We start from the raw sequence: 27,175 nt of genomic DNA, 5'->3' as shown, positions 1-27,175 counted from the left end.
TAAAATAAAATTTATCAAATTAAAAATACTTTTGGCGCGTTCGGTATAACATAAATACATCGTTTTCCTCAAATATTGGTAGAAAATAATTGCTAAAAAATGGAGTGGACAATGCCTGTGAATGATATGTTACAAGATGAAATCACGAAATTAAATTATTCGCTTATTCCACCTGGATTTAAAGGAGATGTGCGTACAGTCAGGTATTTATCTATTGCTTAATTTTATTTTATATAAAATATTTTATCTCCTTCTAGTATTGATCGACATACGCCCAATCCTTGTCAAGCCACCTTGAATTCTGTCTATCCCACACATTCCGAAAAGTAATATATATTAAAGTATGTTCTCAATAACACTATATTTTAGGTCTTTTTGATAAGATATCCTAAATATTTAAGCGACTCACTGTATGACGTTATTCAAGGATTTGTCCTTTTACAACTGGTCACGATCCCCAATGTCGTATACAAATTTAGTCTCTGAATCATATTGTATATGGTAGTAAAGCTATAAAACGCTAGATCCACTATTACGAGTAATTGCTTAAAAAGCTAGAGTTACTTTACCTTCAACTAATCCAAACCATCCAAATCTGTTCCTATAAAATGCTGAGTAGAGTTTGATTCATCATATTTACGTTTTTTTCTATGATTCTACAGAGAAATTTCATCTAATTAGCCTACTCTATCTTCTCTGTATTATCTTTTATATTTGCATTTCTTCTTAAATTTAATACATTGCATAAAGCGGTATTTGAAAGAATGTTTGGATTAGGAAATGAAAATTATTGGAAATTATTATTATTTAAATACTGTACATAGAATCTATGTATTACCTTTCTCAAATAAATTGTATGAATAGTACACAAACAATTAGGTACTTAAACAAATTGTACATGTACATTATATAAAAACTTGCTTCCCCTTGAAAGCAAATGCATTTTATTGATAGATTGTCTTAATTTTCAAGTCAGATCACAGCATCTTTCTGTGCTCTTGCCAAATCAAAATCATTTTTAGAAGTACATTATATTTATTATTCAAGAGTCAACGTTTTACCCACCATGTGAATTACACATTTTTATTAACACAATTGAAATTTGAAATGCAAACTCAATAAGGAACTTTTACCGTAACAAAATTTACTTAAATCTATACTAATATTATAAAGCTGAAGGGTTTGATTGTTTGTTTGAACGCGCTAATCTCAGGAACTACTGGTCTGATTTGAAAAATTCTTACAGTGTTAGATAGCCCATTTATAAGGCTATATATCATCATGCTAAGACCAACAGGAGCAGCGTCACGTGGGTGAAACCACGAAGTGCAGCTAGTTATAAATATGCAAGGACATTGAATAATCGCATACACTTCTTGATAAAATATAAATTATCATTCAGCGGTTTTTGCATGATTGAGCAATAAATATCCAAATGAATAGACTTTCACATATCTATTTGTGCTATTAGTATTTGTATACTAATACTTCTGTTAAGTTTTTATTAGAATTGAAATTAAAGTCTTTGTATAAAACAATCTCAATCAATATTTTTTCCATTACTAACAATATGAACTTGAAATATAATTTGTCTATTGAGAAGGTAGAACTCTTAAATAATAGAAATCACTACATTTTGATAATGTGGCCTTTATTTTGTATTTGAAACTGGCCATATTAAATATTATAAAGTACAACACATTTATAGGCATAGATAAAGCGGAGAGAATAAAATAAATTCAATCCCAGTGCAGTTTTGTAAATCCCTATTATTAATATTATAAATGCGAAAGTAACTCTGTCTGTCTGTCTGTTACGCTTTCCCACTTAAACCTCTCAACCGATTTTGATGAAATTTGGCACAGACAATCTTTAGACCCTGAGAAAGAACATAGGCTACCTTTTATTGCGAAATATGTACCACGGTCGAAGCCGGGGCGGACCGCTAGTTATATACAATAGATACAAGTCATTGCTACTGTAAAACTAATAACAGTCCAGAATCCTGCTTCAATCTAATTGTTTCTTTTCTTTTACAATTCCAAGAACCAAATAACTATTACACACAGTATTTATTTATTTCACTTTATAACATGTACTAAATTGCAAAGAAAAGAAACAATATGCCAATATTGGCAGCCTTATCACTATATATATATATTATATATGATTCTGCCATGCAAATGTAATGTTATGTATAAGTTGTTCCAAATAATTTCTATAGACACATATGCATTGTGCAGGTTAATGCAAGAATGTTTGAAGAAGATCATCGACAACCTCGGTGAGAGGTCTGCGAAAGCGCAGGGGCTCAGTAAAGTGATCACCAGCACTGATAGGCTGAGGAACTCGGACCATACCCTCTACCTCATGAAGGAGGCCCGCGCTAAAGGGTAAATATTAAAATTATGTGTATATAATATTGCTTGTTGCGAATCTAATTGTATATAAAAGGTTTCAGGCTTTATTTGCAAATATAAATGAAATTCACTATACTCTCCATTCCATTATATTATTTGCTTTTTGACAGCTTCAGCCCTATAAAGGTTTGTATTGTATAAGTTAAAATGTCATACAAATAATATTGTACTTCATGGACAGGCTCCGCCCACTTAGTGATGTCTACACAGAATTATTCAATGATTATAATAATCGATACAAATACTCTAAAATATATCCGACTAGCTTTCCGCCTGCGGCTTCGCCCGCGTTTTCAAAGAAAAACCCGCATAGTTCCCGTTCCCGTGGGATTTCCGGGATAAAACCTAGCCTATGTTACTCGTGGATAATGTAGCTTTCGAATGGTGAAAGAATTTTTAAAATCGGTCCAGTAGTTTATGAGCCTATTCATTACAATCAAACAAACAAACAAACAAAGTTTTCCTCTTTATAATATTAGTGTAGATAAAGAAAAAGTCTTCTATTATGTTAATGTAATTTAAACATAAAGACAACCAAATTGTAAGATGGAAACCAATAAATAATAAAATATTAGTTTAGTTTAGTTTTAACATAAAATTGCATCGATATGTGTTCTTATTATTACATATCTTATTAGTACGTTTACGTTGTAATTATTATTTACGTACCTGATTTGATTTATGATAATATTTTGAACTAGCGGTCCGCCCCGGCTTCGCCCGTGGTACATATTTACGTTTTCTCTACATAAAAACCATCCTCGTACTTCAAGGAATATAATAAAAAAAGAATTATCGAAATCGGTTCAGCCGCTCTTGAGTTATGCGCTTACCAACACATTTTGCGATTCATTTTTATATATAAAGATTTATAATCGGAATGGTATCACAGTCGAAAATCTTTTGGACATCACTTTTGGTATCACACGTCGAGCTGTCCAAAGGCAATTCTTATAGTGGACAGACTATAATACATATAAATAAATAAATTTTCTATCAAACTATACATTTTCCATACACATTCTAATTCTATTCTTAAGAATTTCGCCACACATTTATTCATGCTCTTGAAAGGACATTTTGCTTACTAAATTTAGCGACACCGCCCATGTGGTACTTTTAGATGCACCCTACGTACTTCATTCTCCTAGTTTATAAATAACTTAATATGTAAAATCAACTATTTTTATAGGCATTGTGTTTATTGTTAGCCTATATTACTGTAAATTTTCTTACAAATCCGTTCAATAGATTTTCAAGAAAGAAAAGAAAAGAGAGACTACTTGACTAACTGGTGCCTGCGGTTTTGTCTGTTCCAAATTATATAAAATGGGGTCGATTTTTATTCTTTTTTCGAACTAAATTTAGTCGACATTAACTATAGAAAGGAGCTGGGTAATTATTCAGTGACATCAGCTATCAGTCCCGACAAAATTCACGGTCGAGCCGTTTTGTGGTTTAGCCGGAACAAATAGACATAATTTTTTGAATAGTTGTTGCTTATTCGTATACGTTTTCTTGTTATTTTACTATTATAATATAGTACTTACACTTTAATTATAAATGTCAGAGAAATTTATAATCTTGTATATCGTGATAGAGGAGAGGTATAAAAAAAATTCTTTTCATACAAAAATATTGCCTCAAATATTTATTTGACTTTATTCAAATCAGAACTACATATAAAGTTTTATTAAGCGCGTGTGTAGTGCTCATTGAAATATATAAAAAATGTTCTTTGTATGTTTCAATTAATTTGTATTTACAGGGTTTCAACTCATAATTAAATAACTTGTATGTTCACTGGGCTTATAAATAATTAACCTATTTAAATAAAATCATTGGATTAAACATTCGCATTTTTTAATCTCCAAGCCAATGCAAAGTATTATAGATTTATAATGAAGTTGGGTAACTTGTATGTCATTAGCGGACATGCTATTTACCGCAGGTTTGCTCGCATATACAGATATTTAACAAAGTATAGTTTATTTTATTGTAGTAATTTCTAATTCTACTTTACTATAAGAATAGATATGTATTTGGCTTTAACTTTACGTCACTACGTTGTTACTTTCTTTACCACAAAGTTTCAACTTCAATCGTAAATAGCAATTACAGTTGCAAATATACTTGAATACAAAATCTCAAAAAAATGTAACAATTATAAGTTTTTTCTGAAATAACTAAAATTTTATTCAAATTAGAATCGCCCGCTTGATATTTGACCTTCAGTACTCTCACCCGTCACGGCTCGTATCGTGAAACACATTCGATAAATCTGCATCGTAATGCGAAAAAATTATCGACATGCTTAGTAAAGTATAAAATACTAATGCGAAACTGATCCTTATCTAATTATGTTGTAAAAAGAAAGTCATTTTCATTGAATTGGCTTACTGGACCTACCCTATTTGATTAATTCTTTCACCTAATATTATAAATTTAATGAAAAGATTGTTCGTTTGCTTTGAATAAGCTCCGATACTAATGGACCAATTTGAATAATTCTTTCACCAGAAGAAAGCATAATCATAATATAAAATTCTTCATACCTACTTCTATTTTCCTTGAAGTTATTTTCAAGACCGCATTGCAGTGTTGGTACGCGTCTTTGTATTTCGGCAGCCAGTCTTTGCTAGATAGATGGTGTTAGAGATTACAAAATGATTTATACGGTCATTAGCTTTGCAATTTTCTAATGGTACCCTCATCAGTGATTTGAAGGTTCTACTATCTTGAATATCATCTTACGACGTAGGAAGTTTTTGAGGCACTTTATTGGAAACGCTTCAAGGTTTTCTTGAAAAATTAGACGATATTGATTAATTTTATAAGCGTTCTGTCTCGTTCACGTTTGAGTCGTTTGGTTTGGGAGAGAAAGAAAGAAAAAAGAAAGGAGAAAGAGTGAGTAGTTTTTACTTTAGTTGCAAAATAGAGTATTTTTCCAGTTTATATTTTTATTGTAAATTATCTAACTTTAAGCATATGCAAAAAAAATAATGCACTGATTTTGGTAAATCTTGAGAGATTGTAAAATATATCGTGTAAGTACCTGTTGATTTGTTCGCTGTAACTATGTCAAATGTAATCCATACTAATATTATAAATGCGAAAGTAACTCTGTCTGTCTGTCTGTCTGTTACTCAATCACGCCTTAACTACTGAACCAATTTGCATGAAATTTGGTATGGAGATATTTTGATACTCGAGAAAGGACATAGGCTACCTTTTATTGCGAAATATGTACCACGGGCGAAGCCGGGGCGGACCACTAGTAAGTAGATATATCAAAAAATGTAATGCAGGAATTTGATTGTATGCAGATAAAAACACAAAACTCAAAACTACAGCAGACGAAGTTACGGAAAATTAGGTATAAATTATAAATACATAATACATTAATCTTTATCAATAATTTGGTAAATATCAGATATTTTATAAACGCTAATGCAATTGTATGTGACCGTTAAGATATCCGAGGTATTAAGATAAAACGTATCTTTTTGTTTAATAAATTATTTATATTATGGCACTTGGCAATAATCCGAATAAAAGCTATTCGGATACGCGAAATTACTTAAAGTTTTGTTCTAAATCTAGCTTTATTATGCGAATTGTATAATATAATAGCAATGAATTAACGATGAACACATTAACGATGAGTATGTTTTTAAATATGTTAGTTTTTAAAGTATCAGGTGTATAAATGAAGCTGGTAGATGTTTCGTCTGGTGAATGTTTGTGGAAATGTAAGCCACTTAAGCTTATGTCAGTATTTATTTAAGATAAATGTGTATCAAATTGCAAATTTTATCTTAATCACTTTTTCCGCTCCTATTTTTGTATGAGTTTTTAACTGTTCAATGTCAATGAAAATTAATTACATACTAGGTATGTATGATAATATGGAATATTTTATGTTTGTTTGTTTATATATGTAGTTAAACTACAAATGAAAAGCTGCTACTTATACAAAACTAGATTTCCGCCCGCGGCTTCGCCCGCGTTTTCAAAGGAAAACCCGCCTAGTTCCCGTTCCCGTGGGATTTCCGGGATAAAACCCTATCCTATGTGTTAATCCAAGTTACCCTCTATATGTGTGCTAAATTTAATTGTAATCGGTTCAGTAGTATTTGCGTGAAAGAGTAACAAACACACACACACACATCCAAACAAATTTTCTCATTTATAATATTAATTAGGATTTTAAAATGCCTTCTTCTGTAGAATGCTATATTACTACGGAATCACGTTTTTTTTTTATCGCGATTTAACCCTCTCCCTGCCTTAAACAATTACTTAATAAAACACTGATAATAATTTAATAATATTTTACTATAGAATTATGTTTGTATGAGTCATTAGTTTTGGGTTGTTCCTAAACGTGCGATATGAATGGGGTACTGCTAATGACAAGTGGAGTGACGTCATAATGGTAAATTAGTATGAAAGTGCGTACCTTCATATTAATTGTGTCGTGTCTCTTAATTACGCGATTACAGTTATAATGACAAAATCATTCGTATTTTCATACAACTTAAGTATAATTTTTCTCGTATATTTTGTACTGTACAATCTAATATATTGTATGTATATATTTTAATACGAGTTTTTGTAATAAAATATGTTTACAGACCTATTCGAAGTTAATAAATAAATAAGAAAGGTTCGCCGTCGAGTATAAATTTTATTAAGACGTAGGACTGGATAAAGTATACATTTTTAATTCAAATCTTTCTAGACTTTTCCCGTTCAATACTGAGCCCCTCTCAGCCCACCCCTGCCTGTAGGGGCGCCAACTGTAGCATAATAGTATTTTTTCATACCGTATGTAGTTGAGGGTTTTAACTTTTAAAGTACATTCACGTTTTTGCTTCGTGATTTTAAGTAATCATGTCTAGAGAACCTTGTCTGGGTATTTTTTTCTACAAAATTTATGAAAAAGATTTTCTATAAAAGTGTTTCGAGGTATTAGCTAGATTTAATTTAAATATTTTCCATTTAGGGATTGAAGTACATACCTACTTAAATTCACGGGAAAAGTTAAGCAACTTGCGATGCTCACTGTATCTTGTAAATCGAAATCACGCAATCATGCGCTCTCTGTATAAACTTTCCTATTAGTTATATTTAATGTTATTGATACTAAAACTGTAGGTATCATGATTTCTTAAAAAAACGGTTACCTGTCACACCTGGTGCTCGACAACCAGTTTTGACCCTAACACTAAATAAGTATTATAAAGAACTAACTGCACCCTAACAAAAACTTTATAGGTAGTAGGTATTTCGTGATAACATTTGAGCTCAATCGATGGCATTTTTTTATTTGAGTTATAAAATTGCTTTTTTGGAATAGAAGCGTATACCAACTAAACATTTAGATTGATAATTCAGTCAGCCATATAAGAATTATATGGGTATTTTAACCCAGTATGTACATGTAGGTATATTTCGTTGAATATAGTTAAGCAATAATACTAGCAGTAACTCCAATCTAACATGCAAATGCTATGGAATTATCTCACCCTGCAATCACGTATTTGTTCGGAATAATGTTTACTTCGATTCCTTATTCAGTAAAGACTCGAATGCTCTAAATGTAGCCTGGCCGGCCATAATTCCCTCAAGTGTGACGTTTGAACGTTTTTATGTTATAACCAACGAGCGTTACGTCGCTGAGACATTGTTGGAATCACCGTTCGGAACAAATTGTGAGGAATTAGTTTTTTCCGTGCTAAGGCCCGGTGGTGGAACTAAAAGTTGAGATTCTGAGGTAGAAAATTTGGTTTGAATCATATTTTAATCTATTTCTAATATTTAATATTCTCACTTTACTTTTTCGACTGTGATAGGCAGCATGATTCTAATTTCTAATGTAGATCAATATTTTTTTGTCGAAAGACATTTGTGGCCACAACAGGCGTGGCTGAAAAACAGCGGTGAAAGCACTGGCCTTTTGATCATTGTTTTCTTCATATGAGTCCATACGCCTTTTCGTGATGAACTTTTATTTTTCATTTCTTGTTTTTACCACGAATAAATGAATTATATTCTATTCTATTAAATAACTTCTCTAGTGTCTATTAACTTGGTTGGTGTTTTTTAAGATTTCTCGGGTTAAGTCGGCAGTAGTAAACGTTAAAAGTTGGGTTGCACTATATTTTTCTGCAGAATTTGGCTTTCATCAGAGTCGAAATTTTACAGCAGAGACATTTAACACGTATAGGAAGATGTTATTTCTAGAATTTGCATAAATCAATACAATTTTGTTTATCGTCCCCATTGGTCGAGAGTAAAAATAGATTTTTGTAAAACTCATTATAATAATGTAGGAAATGATAGGCAAAGATTTCTCGGGTGATTTGCGTACGATTGGTGTCACTGACACCGTTCCATGCCGGAAAGCGTTTTGCCTTCGATTGTCGGCTTTTGTACACAATCTACCGGTGATTCTTGTATTACATAATATACAGCTACTACTAATCTATACTAATATTATAAAGCTGAAGAATTTGTTTGTTTGTTTAAACGCTCTAATCTCAGGAAGTACTGGTGCGATTTGAATAATTCTTTCTGTGTTACATAGCCCATTTATTGAGGAGGGCTATAGGCTATAATATCATTACGCTAAGACCAACAGGAGCGGAGCCACGCGGGTGAAACTGCGAAGCGCAACTTATAGTAGTAATAAATAATAATATAGAGCTGAAGATTGCGTTTGAACCCGCTATTCTTATGGACTACGGGTTCGATATGAAAAATTATTTCTGTGTTATAGTCCATTTATCGAGGAAGGCAGGCTATATACGCCAAGACTAATATGGGTTAAACCACTGAGTACGGCTAGTTATAATATATAGCTGAAGAGTTTGAACGAGCTAATCTCAGGGACTAGTGGCCGATTTCAAGAATTCTGTCTCGTTGATTATGAACGTGATCCCTTAGTGATATAGGCTATATATTATGTACCAGGGATGAAGCCGTTCGACGACTAGTTTTATATAAAGTTTATTATTGATTGTTAACTTTGATTAAGCCTTGTATTATGTACTGTATATATTTCAAACATGAGAGATTATTCTGCCTATCTTTGAAGTTATTAAGGGGTTTCCCGATGCTTATTAAATTACTGACCGTGACGTAAGATTTAAATATGTCAGATTACTCTATTAAGATAAAATGATAATATTAATTATATGTGAAAAATGTATATAATAAAATGTAATTATATTCATAAACTTTACATTCTATTTTATTTATTAAACTATCTACTTGAATTAACCAAGAGCGTTCAGGCATTGAAATTTGAAAGTGATTCTTGCATTGAAAAAGGAAATCATGTACCTACACAATTTCATAATTCTTTACATTTTATAAATATGTTTGTGTATGAAATAGGTATGTTATACGATACCACTAGGAAATGGTTTCATACATGGGTAAAGACCAAAATTTTGACACATTTGCCCAATCAAAAAATTCCCAAACATTTTTCTTGAAAACTATGTATGATAGAATTTTACGACAATTAATATAAAATTAAATGGTTATTTGTCCAGCATGCCAAATACCCAATGTTATAGAATAATACTCAATAGCAGAGTAAATAAAATAATTTATCTACTAACGCGACCAAATTATGTACAAAACGGCATAATAATTTTGGAGGGTGAACTTTGAAGATATTTTTGAACAAGTTCTATGTAACTTATAGGCTGAATGTTGAATTCTACAGCAAAAACGTATAATGAGCAACCTTTTTCACGTAGGCTATAAGGAACAAACTGAAATATTATGCTTATTTACTGTTTTTTGTTATTTACGTGCGATTTTAAACAATTGTGCTACTTATTTTGTGCAACCGTTTTCATTGGCAGTTTCTATAGACTATAAACAAGGTAGGTTTCGCTTTGGAGGACTGGCAAAACTGCGCGTAATTGTCTATGACAGCTAGAGAATAACGGCCGTATTGTATCATTCGCATTGTTAAACTCAAAGTGGTTTAGTGTGGTCAGAAATTTTTCGGCAGGTTATTCAACGATTCTTACGGTAAGTCTTGTGTTTTAATTATAATTCAATAGTGCTCTAGGTAAAAAAAAGCATGGGTGTTTGCGTAATATTCATTTTAATACGATTCACAGTGTAGTTTCAGAGTAATCAATATTTACTTACTGTGCTACCTCACAATTGTGACACTTTTGTATTACTTTTGTAACACCAGTTGTACAATTTCTGTGTCACCACAATTGTGCTACCATAATAAGGTTGAGATACACTTAGTACTAGGTATATTTGTTTAGCATTTGAGAAAGCTATCAATAATTGAGTATTGGGATCGTTTTAATTTAGAATATGCCCGTCGCACGCCGAATAGCAGACACAATAGATTTACGTTTTGAAGGTTAATACTAAAGGCTTAGTGCTTTGAAGTCGGTTATTTTTAACGTAGTTATTTTTATTAATTATAGGAATAGTTTGAAATATTTTTGGAATTCAGGAAATATTTTAATTTTTTTGTCAAGTAAAAATTCTGTCAAAATACTTTGCCTATAGTGGCAAATTTAGACTGTTGGTCGTAACAAGCCGACTAATAGGCATGAAATAAGACATTTTTTCTTTTTAACTTTCAGATGCCACTTACTTCGGCAGAATAGTCCAAAAGATATAGAGAACGATTAAAAAAAGATAATCCTGAAAAATTTGAAGCTTTAAAAAAAGGAATTTAGAAAGGACAAAACAATTGTACAAGACCAAGACAGCTGTTTTGACAGAAGAACAGAAAGAAGAACGAAGGAAAAAATGGAGACAATTTAATGAACTAAGAGATAGACCAAGAGCAACAAACACAGAACAGACTATTCGAAGTAACGCTTCACAAGATGATGAATATCCCATAATACAACCTGGAATCCATTGCCCGAAATATTCAACGACGACGAACGAAACGAAACGGAAAGAAAATACAGAGCTTCGTAATAGCGTACGCACTTTGAAAAAAGGTTATCACAGACTTTTTAATTAAATGAGAGTACAACAGCAACGTATGGCAAAAATGGAAGAAGATTATGAAGAAGTGAAAAAAAAGTTACAAATAGCACCTAGCAGTGAATATGGAAATATGATTTCCGATAGCCACGTCGAAGCAATTACTCCAATAAAAAAAACTGACCACTTAATAAACTTTAAATTTTGGAGACTTAATAAACCCTTCTTTTCTTAGATTATAATTTTGTTTTAATTTCGTCTGAAAATAATTTAGATATTGATGTCTATTTTTCTATTTTTAAAACTATAGGTTTCTATAACTCCTAATGTAACCCCAACTTTATAGTTTTTTGCTACCACTTTGTGCCACTATTGTGTTACACTAGTGTAAATTTCTGTGCGACTTTTGTGTCACTATCGCACAACATTTTGTGTCACTATTGTGTCATTTACGTCAATATTTTGGACTTCACCCACATATCAATTAGCATTACAAAAATAGACTATATTTCGTAACTATATCCGATATCAACCTGTCTGAGACACATACCCGTGTGACATTGCTGTGCAATATTCATTTGCATTAATTGCGAAATTATATTTGTTACTAGCTGTGTTCCGCGGTTTCACTCGCATTGCTCCGCTCCTGTTGGTCTTAGTGTGATGATAGCCTATTGTCTTCCTCGATAAATGGGCTATCTAACACCGAAAGAATTTTTAAAATCGGACCAGTAGTTCCTGCCGTTAGCGCGATCAAACAAACAAACATTGGTTATCTTCAATCTTCACCGAAATCTTGATGATATTTCAATATATTCGTTATTGTTTTAGTTAAAGTTCGCGTAACTATTTATCTTTATTTTGAAGTTTCGAAATGACTTATTAAGTTTCGAATGATATCATGGTAACCATGATGTCTTATAGCAATATTATATCCAGTGTGAAAGTGATGGCGCTAGACGAGGAATACGTTCTGCTCTAAGACGTACCATTAATCCCCAAGACATGCAAATAAACACCCTGGAAATAATAATGCTTTAAGACATCATGGCACGGGGTCAGAAATATTTTAGCACAGTTATGCTTTATCATATACTAGCGACCCGCCCCGGCTTCGCACGGGTGCAATGCTGATACTAAATAAACTACAGGAAAACTGTGAACGTTGTATATAAAAACATAGCGGCCCGCTCCGTCTTCGCACACGGGTATAAAATAGGTATATAGCCGGGCGGCCGGCCGGTACCGCCGCAAATGATACGTCCCGCAATTTTTAAATCTGTAATATCTTCGAAAATATTCACTTAAATCATACGGTGTAAAGGCCCATATAGATCTATATTAAATGAACAATGTATTGAAGGTATTTAATTGGTTAAGGATTAATGCTGTATTGGTTAAAATCGGATCGAAAATTAGCCATTATTTGTCGTAAAAAGTAAATGACAAAAAAAAGTTATTGTGGGTTATCCATAAGAGATAGACATATACCATCGCGGACTTTTCTATAGACCTTTTTAATGTGTATAACACTTAGTACATTATTTTGATAAAACTCGTAGGGTTCAGCCTGCGTTTGCAATGTAAGCGGAAAATAATTTGGAAAATCCAAAAGTGCACGCCTCATATTTTTTTTTAATAAATATTTATTAATTATTATTTTTGTTTATTTAATAACAATTATTAAACCACATCGAATCAGACCCTGAAAAATGAAAGGGTTCTATTCCTGAGCATACTCAAGCGTAAGAGAAAAAAAAAGACTCGATTAGTAAAGTATTTCGGTCGCTATCGTGTTAACAAGAAAAAGGATCCGCACATACAGACACACGGACGTCCAAGACAGAACTTTTTTAAACTGTTTTTTAACTAGTTTAAATAACAAAAATGACATCAAAAATATCATGAACGTTAAAAATAGTGTTTTTTCTTAATATGTGTGTGTATGTATTATCTTACAAGTGCAATGTATGATACATAAAGACATTTTAAGTTTGAAAAATCAGATGTTTTGCGCGAAGTGACAGTAGTACCCACCTCAACGCTTCGCTTATGAGGCGTGCAAAATGTAATTTTTTACGACATCACATTAGAAACCTCAAAAATAACAGTACTTCTCCACTATTTAATGGATGTTATTATACATATAAACCTTCCTCTTGAAACACTCTATCTATTAAAAAAAACCGCATCAAAATCCGTTGCGTAGTTTCAAAGATTTAAGCGTACAAAGGGACATAGGGACAGGGAAAGCGACTTTGTTTTATACTATGTAGTGATTATACGGTAATACCTACAACCTCGCCTCATTAGCAATGATTATATTGGGGCTGTGGACAAATTTTTAACCATAACTTCCTGTGAATAACCTAGTGACACTAATTTCTCAGGCTCCTTTGTTCGTATATTGATCAAACAATGAATAGATTACAGAAGATAAGGCTTAAGCAACATGCTATCTCCTCATTCCGTATCTAATATTACAAAAGCTATAGTATGTGAGGATGGATGTATGTATGTTTGTTACTCTTTCACGACAAAACTACTGGACGGGTTTGGATGAAACTTTATTATTATATTTAAGTACTTAGGTTATAATCAGAATAACATATAAGCTATAGAAAACTCGATTCAGATTAAAACCGCGCGGCACAGCTAGAAGTACCTAGTACCTACAATACAACGTCTTTAAAAAGGTGCATTAATTAATAACAGAACACAATGGCTTACCCTTTAAACGCAACCTTCGATGCAATATAACGGTCTTCTAAACAGTACCAAAGAGAAAGCATTGTGGCATCGCATTAAGGTTTGTCGAGGCGTAATTCTATATTGCTTTCACCTATAATGTTTATGAAAACATCATCGGATAAAAGTCTAATGTCGCGTACACAAGAGGCGCTAATGGATGTCTAGATTAAAATAACTTACGCTGAAATGTGTCTAAGATAATAAAGGGAAAAGTGACAGGATTAGAAAAGCTTCCATTATGGGCTATAATGGGCTAGGTATTTTTGTTGAGGTAGGACAAAAGATCTATGTTGTTTTGACAAAGGGTAACAAAGTTGAGCTATAACATTTTAGCGCTTAGTAGATATACAAAGATTTGCAAATACCTTTTATTGGCAATAAGTTTAGCCTATAAAAATATCTGCGGTACGTAAAGAGATTATTAGATTTTATAAGGTTTCACATCATAAGTTATTTATAAAATAACAAATTAATCTGACTTTTTGAACTCAAGTCCATCAAATCATAGCTTTTATTATTATTTACCTTACTATTTTCTTGAATTTACGAAATTCGGAATTTCATCTACTGAAAATATGCCGTTTATCAGTTTATAATAACGGGAGTTATAATTTGTTATTCTAAGTAATGGAAATGAACGAAACCAAATATAAGGTCACAAACGCTTTTCCATAGGATTATTTAGCTTTATTACGAAGCCCCTTTTTTTTTTTTTATAGTGGAGAATGCATTTAGGCATACCCAGGGCACTCGGGGGAAGAGCCCTGGGTTATGTCGGACTCACCCTGCTGAGTGCAGGGTCCTACCGACTAAACTCCACTGTGTTCCGCCGTGCCGCTTTATTGACGGGGCCGCGGGTATTCGGTAGAACCGCGTCCGCAGACCCGTCAGCGGCAGCCTGTCTCCAGGCCCAACGAATGTGGCGGGAGGCCGCCAGGTCTACCTTCCTGGGGGGGCGGCGTGAGTGGAACACTTCTCACGCCGCCTCTCCGCACCGGATGATGGATTATATCCCCGTTCCATCATCCGGTGCCCATCATCAGGGAGGCAGGTCGCGACCGTGTAAAGCGGCCGCGACACGGCGACGACGCCCAATAGGACGACGACGCCGAATCGGATCCGCGGAAGGGTTTCTCTCGCGGACCCGCTCTGCCTCCTCCTTCTGCGACATCACATACTCGCAGAATGTGATAGCCGCGGACCACGATCTGTCGCCGCCAACCATTTCGCGAACTATGGAAGGCAGGGAGAGATCAGGGCCGACGACTGCGACCAGGCGAGCACGGGGCTCTGACCACGCGGGGCACACGGCGAGAGTATGGTCTGCCGTGTCCTCCGGACAGTCGCACCAATGACAAGCCATTTGCGGCTCCCGTCTGGCGACTTTGCACAGGTACCGCCTGGCAGATGGCGTTAATGCTTTTCCATTCCTGAACCTTAAAAATTTGTTTACGTGAGACCAAAAAGGATGGCATTAAACCTTCGCCTGAATAGTTACCCCGAGGGTGGTTGCGTAGGTTGTCGTGGTTGCGTAGACCCGAGTTCATTCGTTTAGTTACATCAGGCAATCTAGATGGCACCGAACGTATCCTAGATCGCGCTATAAGTTTTTTTCGGCGACACATACATTATCGACCGACTGGGGCTTTATTAGTGTGCCATTATATTTTGACTGTGATATTGCTATTTTTAGAGAACTCGTACATATTTTGTACGGTTCCATTATAATGATGTCATGAGGGACTTACTTCTAACACACTGACTTTTGATAATGATAAGACGTTGCATTTTTGAAATATACAAATAACTCCTACATAGTTTAATTCTCACAAATCACAACACTAAGTATAGGTATATGTGGAAAATTTAAATGGGTCCTGGGGATAAAGCACTAAATACTGGAAATACCAAATTACGATAACAGGAAAGATTCCTTTGTTAACCGACTTCAAAAAAAGGAGGAGGTTATCAATTCGGCCGGTATGTTTTTTTTTATGTATGAACACCGATTACTCCGAGGTTTCTGAACCGATTTACGTGATTCTTTTTTTGTTCGATGCGGGATGGTGTCGAATTGGTCCCATAAAAATTTAATTCGGATAGGCCTAGTAGTTTTTATTTTATGAGCATTTTTGTCTGTATTTGTAAATGTTGCAAGTGCAAGTTTGAAGTCGGTTGTTTTTAACGCAGTTATCACTTGTTTTAAAAATAAGTATAACTGTACATAATATTTTAAGATTCGCAAGTTCACTTGCCACATTAGGGAATCGAACTGGCTCAGCCTAACCTTTCTTTCAGTTAGAGATAACGACGTAATCAATTGTTACCAACCTTACATAAGTATGCAAAACTTTAGAAAATCGGAAGGCTTGTGTGTTAAAATTGACGTCTAAAATAATATAACTTTGCTAATTAGTTAGTTTTTCCTCGATTTCCATAAGATTCTATCATCAGAACCTGACTTGATGATAATGGGATCACCTACGGAGATATATCCTTTCGAACTAAACAAAAGATTTTAAAATAGTTCACAGTTGCCGAAAATATCGTTGAACATACCCAGAACAATACATAAAGACAAACGTAAACATTAATTAAAATAAATATTATGGGTAAAGATGCATATGCAAACGAACTATCAACATAGTATTTGCTCACTGATTTCGACTTCCACCCAGCCTTTTTTATGCAATGCATTTGCACTTGCGAATTATTTTAAAACGTAACCTTAAATCCCTTTTACTAATTTTACACTCGTTTGGCATACTTAACTGAAAGTCAGGATTTGTCCAATTTTACCTTAATGTAAGTATAATATGGTGTCCTAACGTTTCTATGACTGTTCTTCCAGAGGGGATGGCGAAGTGATTGGCCTGCTGAAGGTCGGCTACAAACACCTATACCTCTTCGACGACAACTGCAAGTCATGGGAGGTGGAACCGCTCTGCATCCTGGACTTCTACGTGCTGGAGGATCGGCAGCGTCACGGGTGCGGCAAGAGGCTGTTCGACCATATGCTGATGGTACTTGTTTTAATATAGATGTTATATTGAGTCGACTTTCCTTTTAGAGTATGTAAATTAGATTGTCATAGTCCTGGGGGTGCGGGAAAACTATCATCCGTCAAATTATTCGTAATCGACGGGAATTTGAAAAGATCACCTGTTGTGCGTTAAGGAAATGTATTGACTATATAATGAAGACGTCATGATATAGATGCGAATACTTTTATGATAGTTATCTTATGAATAGGATGCATAAAAGTACAAAGGGGTGAGGTGGGTCATTAAAGAATGGTAGTAAATCGGACACTGATATTATTTTAATGTCACAATAGTTGTCTTCCTTTAATTCTTGAGTTGTTTTGTCTACATAATATACTAATTACGTTAGTATACATCTTATGTATGTTTTAATATATGAAGAAATTTAATATCGTAAATTTATTTAATATGATTATATTTAATTATAAAATGAAATGTACGATGTTTATAATTACTGAATACAAGTATGTTTGTTTAAACTGTAGCCAGGTGTTTTGTATACAAATACATTGATATTTGTTTTCTTTTGTGGTCTGTATGGAATCTAGAGATCTATTTATAATCTTAAAACAATTTTTTAAATATGTAAATGTTTTGTAATACTTAATACTAAAAAATACAAATATCGAAGGATTATTCCACCAGTCACCAATATTCATTTGAGTACCTACTTACCTATGTTCCATTTTGCATAATACTTTCACACTTTTTAGCATAAACTGCTGCATCGTTTTATAGCGTTGAAAATTAATTTATTGACTGCTTCAAGGGTCAGTAGACCTGATTATTTGATATGAATTTCCTTAAAATTGTTTTGACGCATAGACAGACAGTCAACAAAGTGATCCTGTAAGGTTTCCGTTTTTTCCTTTTCTGGGTCGGATCCTTAGATCTTATAATTTTTATGTATCCTCCAGGATCAAGGCAAGCGTCCCGATGAGTTCGCGATAGACGGCCCTTCGTCCCGCCTCGAGAGCTTCCTGAAGAAACACTTTGGTACTGAGCGGCTCATTCGGCAGACCAACAACTTTGCGGTCACCGCCAAGTTCTTTGAGGGCGTTAAGGAGAATAAGTGAGTTTGCGTGGAAATTTGTAAGAATTTTTAGAGACTTTTGTCGAAAATAGTTGGGAGAATAGTTGGGCTTTTTGTGACTTTTTGTTTTGGTTACTTTTACTTGAAATAAGAAGTCACAAAGACTTTTTTTGTGGGGTAAAATTGTGGAAACTTTTTTGGTAAAATAATAACGACAATTTAATAATTGCTAACAACAATAGTTGGAAAATAAATATAAAACTGAACCAAAAACAAAACAGCATTAATGGGATCTTTTTTTATTTTATTAATCACTTAATCAAAAGGATATAATTAAGTCTTCTTGCTCTTTAATATACTTAATGTTTAATTCAACAATTCTTAAAACAATAATTATGTGTTTTTAATCTCCGCACAATGAAAACAAATGAGGATAAATTTCACACGACCATTATATATAAATTCTATAATGTAAGTAGCTGCTCCCCGCGGTTTCACCCCCGTGGCTTCGCTCCTGTTGGTCGTAGCGTGATGATATTACATAGCCTATAACCTTCCTCGATAAATGAGCTTTCTAACACCAAAATAATTTTTTAAATCGGACCAGTAGTTCCCGAGATTAGCGCGTTCAAACAAAGAAACGAACAAACAAATAAATAAAATAAAATAAAAAAGATTTTATTTTCTCACATTGGTTACATTAAATAAGTACACATTTCCATTACATATAAATAAGTGTGAGACTGGTGCCTAAACTAGGTAATAAAAATTACCTGTATTTTAGGTCACCAGGCCCCCACTCCTCACTTCGTTGGAAATCAAACAATCAAACAAACTCTTCAGCTTTATAATATTAGTATAGATTTTACAATGATTTTTAATATTCTCAGGTCTGGCCGCAGTACGCCAAGTGTGGCCGGTTCTCAGAACATCGGCCGCTATGCCGCTCCAAAACCTAACTCAGCTATTGCCTCGGTAAGCATAAAAAGTGGAGTTTCTTGCCGATTCTTCTCCGTAGATACTGCTTTCCGAATCGGTGGTAAATGTTAAAAATATGTACCTAATGACGTTTCAAAAGTGCTTCTAGAAGAAGTCTAATTGAATAAATAAATGTTTGAGTTTGAGTGAAGTCCCGTGTCCCCTAGTGGGGTAAGGGGCAGATGCTTTATGCAAACATCTGTTTCACTGATCGATTTTCTTGAGGGACAAGTAGGTGATCAGCCTTTTTTTATATTCGTCTCCACGGGGAATCGAACCCAGGACCCCTGGATTCTACGCTCACGCGTCAACCACTGTACCAAGGAGGCGGTCATTATTTTACGGTCATTTTTATTTTACCCTTTTATCATATTTCTCACTCCATTTCTGTATTCCCGTTGTCCAACCTTTCTTTTTAATAAGATCTTAAGTTGGCAAAACTTTCACATTCGTGAGGTTTGGTTGTAACTTAATCTCGAAAAGATACATATCTTCATCAATTAAAGGATATTCAGTATCTATTGAGTCAGATTTTTTACACATCTTCACATTTTTCTGTTATTTTTAGCATTGTAGTGAAATTGAAGCCAGCATCGAGTCTCTAGAGTCTGGACACTTTTTAATAAATTCATTATTGCTACTTACGACGAATGCAACATTATTATTTTTAAATTTATTCAAAAATTTGATTCTTTTTTAGGTCATCCACGGCGGCCAAAAGATTGGGTATGTACACAACATGTATAGGAAAAAATCATTGTCTCAAATGTTATTAAGCATGTACTTTTTCAGTTAAAACTTTCATTTTGCTCGCTTGTTTTCATTTCATTTCTTATACACGCTTTTTAATGTTTCTTTTGAAGAATTTAATGTATAATTATGTTTTGCTAATTTTTTGTTATTTCTTATGTTTCTAAGTTGCTAATTTATTTGTTTTACATCAATAGGGATTGGTGGTAAATGAGAAATCTTACCTTCGTTACGTTTCCAGTAGACAAATTTCAGGTATTATGTTTTTTTCTGTTTGCGATTATTATTATTATTATATTATAGTTTTTATTAATATTCCAAAATAAAAATGAAATCACATCGAAAATCATCAATACATATAATAAAATTCTAGAAAAGTGGTGTCTGTACAATGAAAATATGTAAAAAAAAATTTGCAGGGGTTATTACTAAATCGATCCCAAACCCAAAACTGTTGTTAAAAAAATTTTTGTCTGTTTGTCTGTTTGTCTGTATGTTTGAACACGCTAATCTCAGAAACGGCTTATTCGATTTAGATGCGGTTTTCACTAATATATTGTGGTAAGCTTCATTTAACATTTAGTGTTTATTTCATGTCAATCGGTTCATAAATAAAAAAGTTATGACCATTTAAGTAATCACAGCGAACATTTGCTAAGGCATTCTATACATGAATTACTTTATTTCGTAAATTATACGCTAAAGTTATTCCTTGACATGTCCAGATGATCATATCGAAAGTCCCCAAGCGTGGGGGGGGGGGTGGTTATGCTGAGGGGGTAGTAGGGGGGGTCAAAGGACCTTTATTTAGATTTTTGCTCATAAGTCTAAAACCTGCACAAATAGCATTATGGTTACTTCTAGGTAAATTTTCTATATAAAAGGTCTTTGAAATTATGTCGTAGGTATTATATTTTTAACCCCCGACGCAAAAAGAGGGGTGTTATGACCACTATGTGTGTATTGCGTGTCTGTCTGTGACACCGTAGCTCGCTAACGTGTAATACGAATTAGATGCGGTTTTTTTGTTACATTAGTTGTTTATTATATTATATAGGGGTGAAAAAAACGCATGTTAGTTGTTAATGTAGGTTATACCCAAGTGATATATATCAAATGAAAATAGACGACATGTCAGAAACAATTAGTCAAATTTTATCAAAATCGGTTCATCCATTTATTTGATACTAGCTGCTCCGCGCGGTTTCACCCCCGTGGCTCCACTCCTGTTGCCCGTAGCGTGATGAAATATAGCCTATAACCTTCCTCGATAAATGGGCTATCTAACACCGAAAGAATTTTTCAAATCGGATCAGTAGTTCCCGAGATTAGTGCGTTCAAACAAACAAACAAACAAACAAACTCTTCAGCTTTATAATATTATATTTGATATAGGGGTAAAAGTGGGAATAAATAAATGAATTTTATCAAATATACTCAAGTGACGTATCTAATGAAAGACATGACGTGTAAAGTACAATAAGACATATTCAAAATTGGTTCATCCATTTATTGGATAAAAGTGGCAATAAAAGTTGTCAAATATACCTAAGTGGCATATCAAAATATGAAAGGGCATGACCTGACGTGAGAAGTATAATGAGGCATTGGTATTTAATCAAAATCGGTTCATCCATTTATTATATAGAGGGGTAAAAGTGGGAATGAAAAAAAAGAATGTTGTCTGTTATACCCAAGTGATATATCAAATGAAAAAGGACGACCTGTCAGAAACAACAAGTGAAATTATATCAAAATTGGTTCATCAATTTGATATAGGGGTTAAAGTGGGAATAAATAAATAAATTTTATCAAATATACTCAAGTGACGTATCTAATGAAAGACATGACGTGTAAAGTACAATAAGACATAATATTTTATCAAAATTGGTTCATCCATTTATTGGATATAATATGTAGGTATAAAAGTGGGAATAAAAGTTGTCGAATATACCCAAGTGGCATATCAAATGAAAGGGCATGACCTGACGTGAGAAGTATAATGAGGCATATTTAATCAAAATCGGTTCATCCAATAATTATATGTAGGGCAAAAGTGGGAATGAGAAAAACGAATGCTGTCTGTTATACCCAAGTGATATATCAAATGAAAAAAGACAACCTGTCAGAAACAATTAAGTAGTCCAATGTTATCAAAATCGGTTCATCCATTTATTTGATATAGGGGTAAAAGTGGGAATAAATAAATAAATTTTATCAAATATACTCAAGTGACTTATCTAATGAAAGACATGACGTGTAAAGTACAATATTTTATCAAAATTGGTTCATCCATTTATTGGATATAGGTATAAAAGTGGGAATAAAAGTTGTCAAATAATATACCCAAGTGGCATATCAAATGAAAGGGCATGACCTGACGTGAGAAGTATGATGAGTCATATTTAATCAAAATCGGTTCATCCATTTATTGATTTATAGCGGTAAAAGTGGGAATGAATAATCGAATGTGGTCAAATAATATAATCAAGCGGCATATCAAATGACGTGTGAATTACAATTAGTCATGTTTTATCAAAATTGGTTAATCTGTTTATTACATATAGGGCACCTTGGGGTGATAGTGGGGATACATAATCCAAATGGAGTACCAAACGAAAGGATATGACGTGTACATAATATATATAGGTATGATTAGACATGGTTTAGAATTTAGATCAAAATCGGTTCTGCCATTTACTAGGGGTGAAAGGGAAAAGTTGAAAATCTGTGAAAGTAGAAGGAATATGGGAGCGGGAGAATAACCACATCCTGGAAATTTTGAACTCTTCTGTACCTAAGTTTTATAGCTCAGTTTAGTAATAAATTTTACTAACAGTTCTTTTGTGTTATTATTTATTTTATTTCTTAACTTTATAATAATGTGTAAGTACTTATAATTTAGTTGTATATGATAGTACGTGTTTCAAGACGTGTTTACTCAATAATTGTGTGTTAAGTAGTACTATGCAGTCACTATTCCACGCGGACGAAGTCGCGGGCACAGCTAGTGTATAAAATATATGATAAAAAAATTATCATGGTGGCGGTGTGCTTGCAGTTTAAAATGAAATCGAGTTATTTTTATACATCAAGTTTTATTGGATACGATATATATTTTTATCATTTTATTTTTAGCTTTTTTTTTTTTGCTATTAAGCAATTTTTGCATTTTAACGCGGCTAATTTTAAGTATATACGTTTCAATAACTTATTGAAACTAAGTTGTGTTTTTTAAATTAAATTTTTTGTGACAATTTAAAATATGGTTCTATAAAATTTAAGTATATTTACTTCCTTTCATCAAACGTTGCATAATCCTACGTGTATTATGCACAAAATTCAGTAATATTCAGTTTTAAATCAGTTCTTAAGGGCGTTTGTCCACTACAAGGAATTTTACGGTCCGGCATTCCGATTTTTTACGGTCCGGTATGGCACGCAATTAATCTAAATACTAGCTTGTGCACTATACGTAATTTTACTGTCCGACATTTTACTTTTCCCTATTCCGGATGGTTTTTTGAGTTTACGAGTCGCTGTAGGTATAATTGTTTTCGAGTGCCCACTTGCTTGGATTTTACTCTTTTTATTGCATATGCCAATTGAAAGCAAGCTCTTGTTTTACTTTCTTTTAGCTGGCAATGAGATTTGAGAAGTCGGTATTGTTATTTTATATACATTGACCAAGCATTGACCTATAATTATTATCTAAGTGTTGGTAAGTTAAAGTTCAAGTGGGAATAGATTTAGCTCCTCGTCACCGATTAAAATAAATAAGTGAAACACGCATTTTAAATTACTTACGGAACTTTACTTTTTATTATAACGAAGTAATATAATATTTCACCTTCTATATTTTTAATCGTTTCTTGTAAAATGCGAAAACAATCATTTATGATAGCATTATACCGCCATACTTCCTTGAACTGTACCGCACTGATCCGAGTAAAGACGGACAGGTGCACAAGCAATTCATCGGTTTTTTCATGCCAAACCGGACCGTAAAAAATCGGAATGCCGGACAGTAAAATTCCTTGTAGTGCACAAGCGCCCTTAATATGTAAAAACAATGCTAATATCATTATTCATTTTCAATAAATGTAATGAAAACTATTTTAATTTTTTCCTCTTCAGAATGTTACATTTCTAACTCCACTTTTGGAAACAAAATTAATGATAGTATTCAATGTAATATTTTTTAAAGAAAACATGAAAAATATGTCATTATTTGTATCACGGTGTAAGGTTGGAACAGTTATGTTTTGTGCTAATATTTCCTTTTCCAAAGGAGAATGGGCAAATTGGGCCTGAAACTTGGGCTAAGACCAATACACACGAAATATTGTTTTTGTGATAGATCATTACACATACCTAACGAAAAAAATAAAATAATAAAATAAATCGACCGGGTTCTTGTACAGTCAAGGCAAAAAGTTTTATTTATTTTGCGCACAATAACGGTGTTTTTAATTCGAGTGAAGTAAATATAAACCTAAATGTCATTGGAGTGACTGAGTTTAACCATAAAAAACGTCTAACTACGTTGAAATATAATAAACACGGTATAGGTACCTGTTACAAAACATAATATTAGTGTATTTTGGTTATTAGAAGGCTTCAGATTAGTACGTCTTTGTAAGTGAAAGTGAATAGGAGTAACATAAAGATATTGTCATTGTCTTGCAACAGTTATTAATTGCAAAAAATAGTATACACAAAGTAATAAAACTTGATGTGACTGTACAAAAACCCGGTTGATTATTTTTTTATATATATTTTTCCCGTTATGTATGTGTTATGATCTATTATAAAATCAATATCTCATGTGTATTGGACCAACTCAAGTGTTCAGGCCCAACTTCCATAGTAAAATGCCCATTCTCCTTTGTTAGTGCTAAGTGTCCATTTTATGCTAAAATATAATTATTTTGTCATGCATTGTTCATTTACCAATTGGTCTTGATAAAAATATTAAAAAATTAACCAAACATCAAAAAGTCTTGTGGAACAATTAAAAAAAAAAATTAATACTAAATGGAGAATCAATACTATAATAATCCATACAATAATCAATGTTGTTGTAGATTTATCGCGTACCTTTTTTTTATTTATGTTTTCTTTCATAAGTAATAAATAATTAAATCAAATAGTAAATACCTATTTACAACCAAGTGTGCATTTTAAACCAAAAAATTATCAATACTTTGTATTATTTTTCCAATATTGCAAAAAACAACTCAATATAACTTCAAAACATTACAGGGATTCACCTGAAGGCGCTACATCTGACAAAACGCCGTCCTCCGAACGCGAGCACTTCGCTCAGATACCCGAACCGGTACCGGAACCGGAACCGATACCGGTACCGGGACCGGCACCGCTACCTAACGATATTGACGAGAACAACCATAAGAACCACGAAAGGCCATCCACTTTGGAAGTAAGACGGGTCTCCCAGTCTGAAGCTGATGAAGTATCTCCAGCCGGTTCTACGGCCTCTAGGCGTCTGTCTTCGTTGACGGATCGCGGCTATTTCGACGTCAAATTCTACCATAATAAGTTGTGGTAAATATACCATGTGTGGTAAAGGTACCACGAGTGGTAAATGTACCATGTGTGGTAAATGTACCACGGGTGGTAAATGTACCATTTGTGGTAAATTGTACCATAATAAATTATGGTAAATTACTTTCACGCGTGGGTGCGGTCAGTGTGCTTGTATTGTATTTGTATTACAATTATTTGTGTTGCATTTTTACTTTATGGCATTTCGTAATATAGACGAATGTTATTGACTATATTACTGACAAACTGACTGTAATTTTAATTTAAAATTATTATATATTTTGTGTAAACCGACATGGTATTAGATGTGTATTGTGTATGTACATGCGCACACACTGACCGCACGCGCACACTTTAGGCGTATTTGTGCTTAATCTCGTATTTCATGCTTTGAATCTCTTCATATTAAACCTGAACGATAGATGTAGTCGCTTACCCTAAGGCCCTAACCAAAGCTTTTGTCGTCTTTACTTGTATTCACGAGGCAGTTCATAGTTATTACTTAAAATTTAGCGGATGAGAGTGCACAAAGTGTATTATTAAATGTTATTTATTTATGTTATTTAATGTGGAAATTGTTTTAGTGGTTAATAATTTATGACGTTTTTTTTTCACATTGTGTTTTAGCTTTAAGAATAATCGGCGCTAAGTTCACGCAGCGAGTGATCATGTTTCAAACATTCCGATTGATGGCATTTTTAATGTATTTTGTATTTGTGATTGACTTTGTACGTAGAAATTGACTAGCGACCACGCGTGGGTTTGCTTCCAAATCTGGTAGAAATATGTAGCGTTTGACATTGTATCTTCAATAATATTATTATAAATATGAGTGTTTGTTTTCCGTCTTCCATACGAATGAATGAATTGTTTTTGGAATGTATATGGCGAGACTTGGTTACAGATTTGTGATTTACATAACTAATTTTAATTGATCTTGATCATAGTGATTCTGATATTGACAATATTATAGATTATTTGACATTATTATTTGTAGTGTATGTGACATTGAAAAATTAATATTTTTGAATGTACAATCGGTTGCGACGTTACTTAAAATTGTACCACAGTATTGAATAAAAACCATTTTTTTTTAACTTGGATAATATGATTGTTTATTAAGGGCCGATTTTTCAATCCTTGGTTAAAATGTATTCGTCTCATAATGTTTTACGCGAACATATTAAAATGTCACCTGTAAACTGTCAAATGCGGACAATAATTAGAATACATTTTTGAAATGGTAGTTTAATACGTTATTCGACGAATAAGTTTTAACCAAGGATTGAAAAATCAGCCCTAAATCGTAATTTTGGCAGGAATGGATTGACTCGATTTCTTTTCAATTTATAATACGTTTATACAAAATTCACATTTTTGTATAAACTAATAACGTTAAGATATCTCGCTATAATGATCGCTACATGGATTTTACCAAAAAGCCAATTTTATAATTATTATAATAGATATGAAGAAACTCGTTATTGTATCGTTGTTTTGTCTATTTTGTAATATTATGTTATTGTGTACGAGTGTACAGATTTATATTCTTGGTATTTTGAAGATTTTTCTGCAGTGAAAAAATTATTAGCATAACAATTTTTTTTATTTGCAACAAAATAAATAAAATTCAATGTAAA

The 27,175-nt window shown here is 33.2% G+C and overlaps 1 protein-coding gene across 1 annotated transcript; it reads left to right on the top strand.

Annotated features, from left to right (window-relative positions):
- LOC149911329 (alpha-tubulin N-acetyltransferase 1-like) lies at nt 1-27,175 on the top strand. Its single transcript, XM_090105396.1, has 7 exons — nt 1-203; nt 2,244-2,393; nt 17,014-17,185; nt 18,124-18,278; nt 19,130-19,214; nt 19,918-19,943; nt 25,233-27,175. Exons 1-7 carry the CDS (start codon nt 100-102, stop codon nt 25,537-25,539), a joined length of 999 nt encoding a protein of 332 aa, XP_089961522.1. The 5' UTR covers nt 1-99; the 3' UTR covers nt 25,540-27,175.

The sequence above is a fragment of the Colias eurytheme genome, chromosome 1 (assembly GCF_061535395.1).
Source record: "Colias eurytheme isolate Ceu_HAF_F1 chromosome 1, ilColEury1 Martin Lab GWU primary, whole genome shotgun sequence".
Classification (NCBI taxonomy): Eukaryota; Metazoa; Arthropoda; class Insecta; order Lepidoptera; family Pieridae; genus Colias; species Colias eurytheme.
The sequence above is the reverse complement of the archived record's forward strand: the minus strand, read 5'-3'. Positions and strand labels throughout refer to the sequence as shown.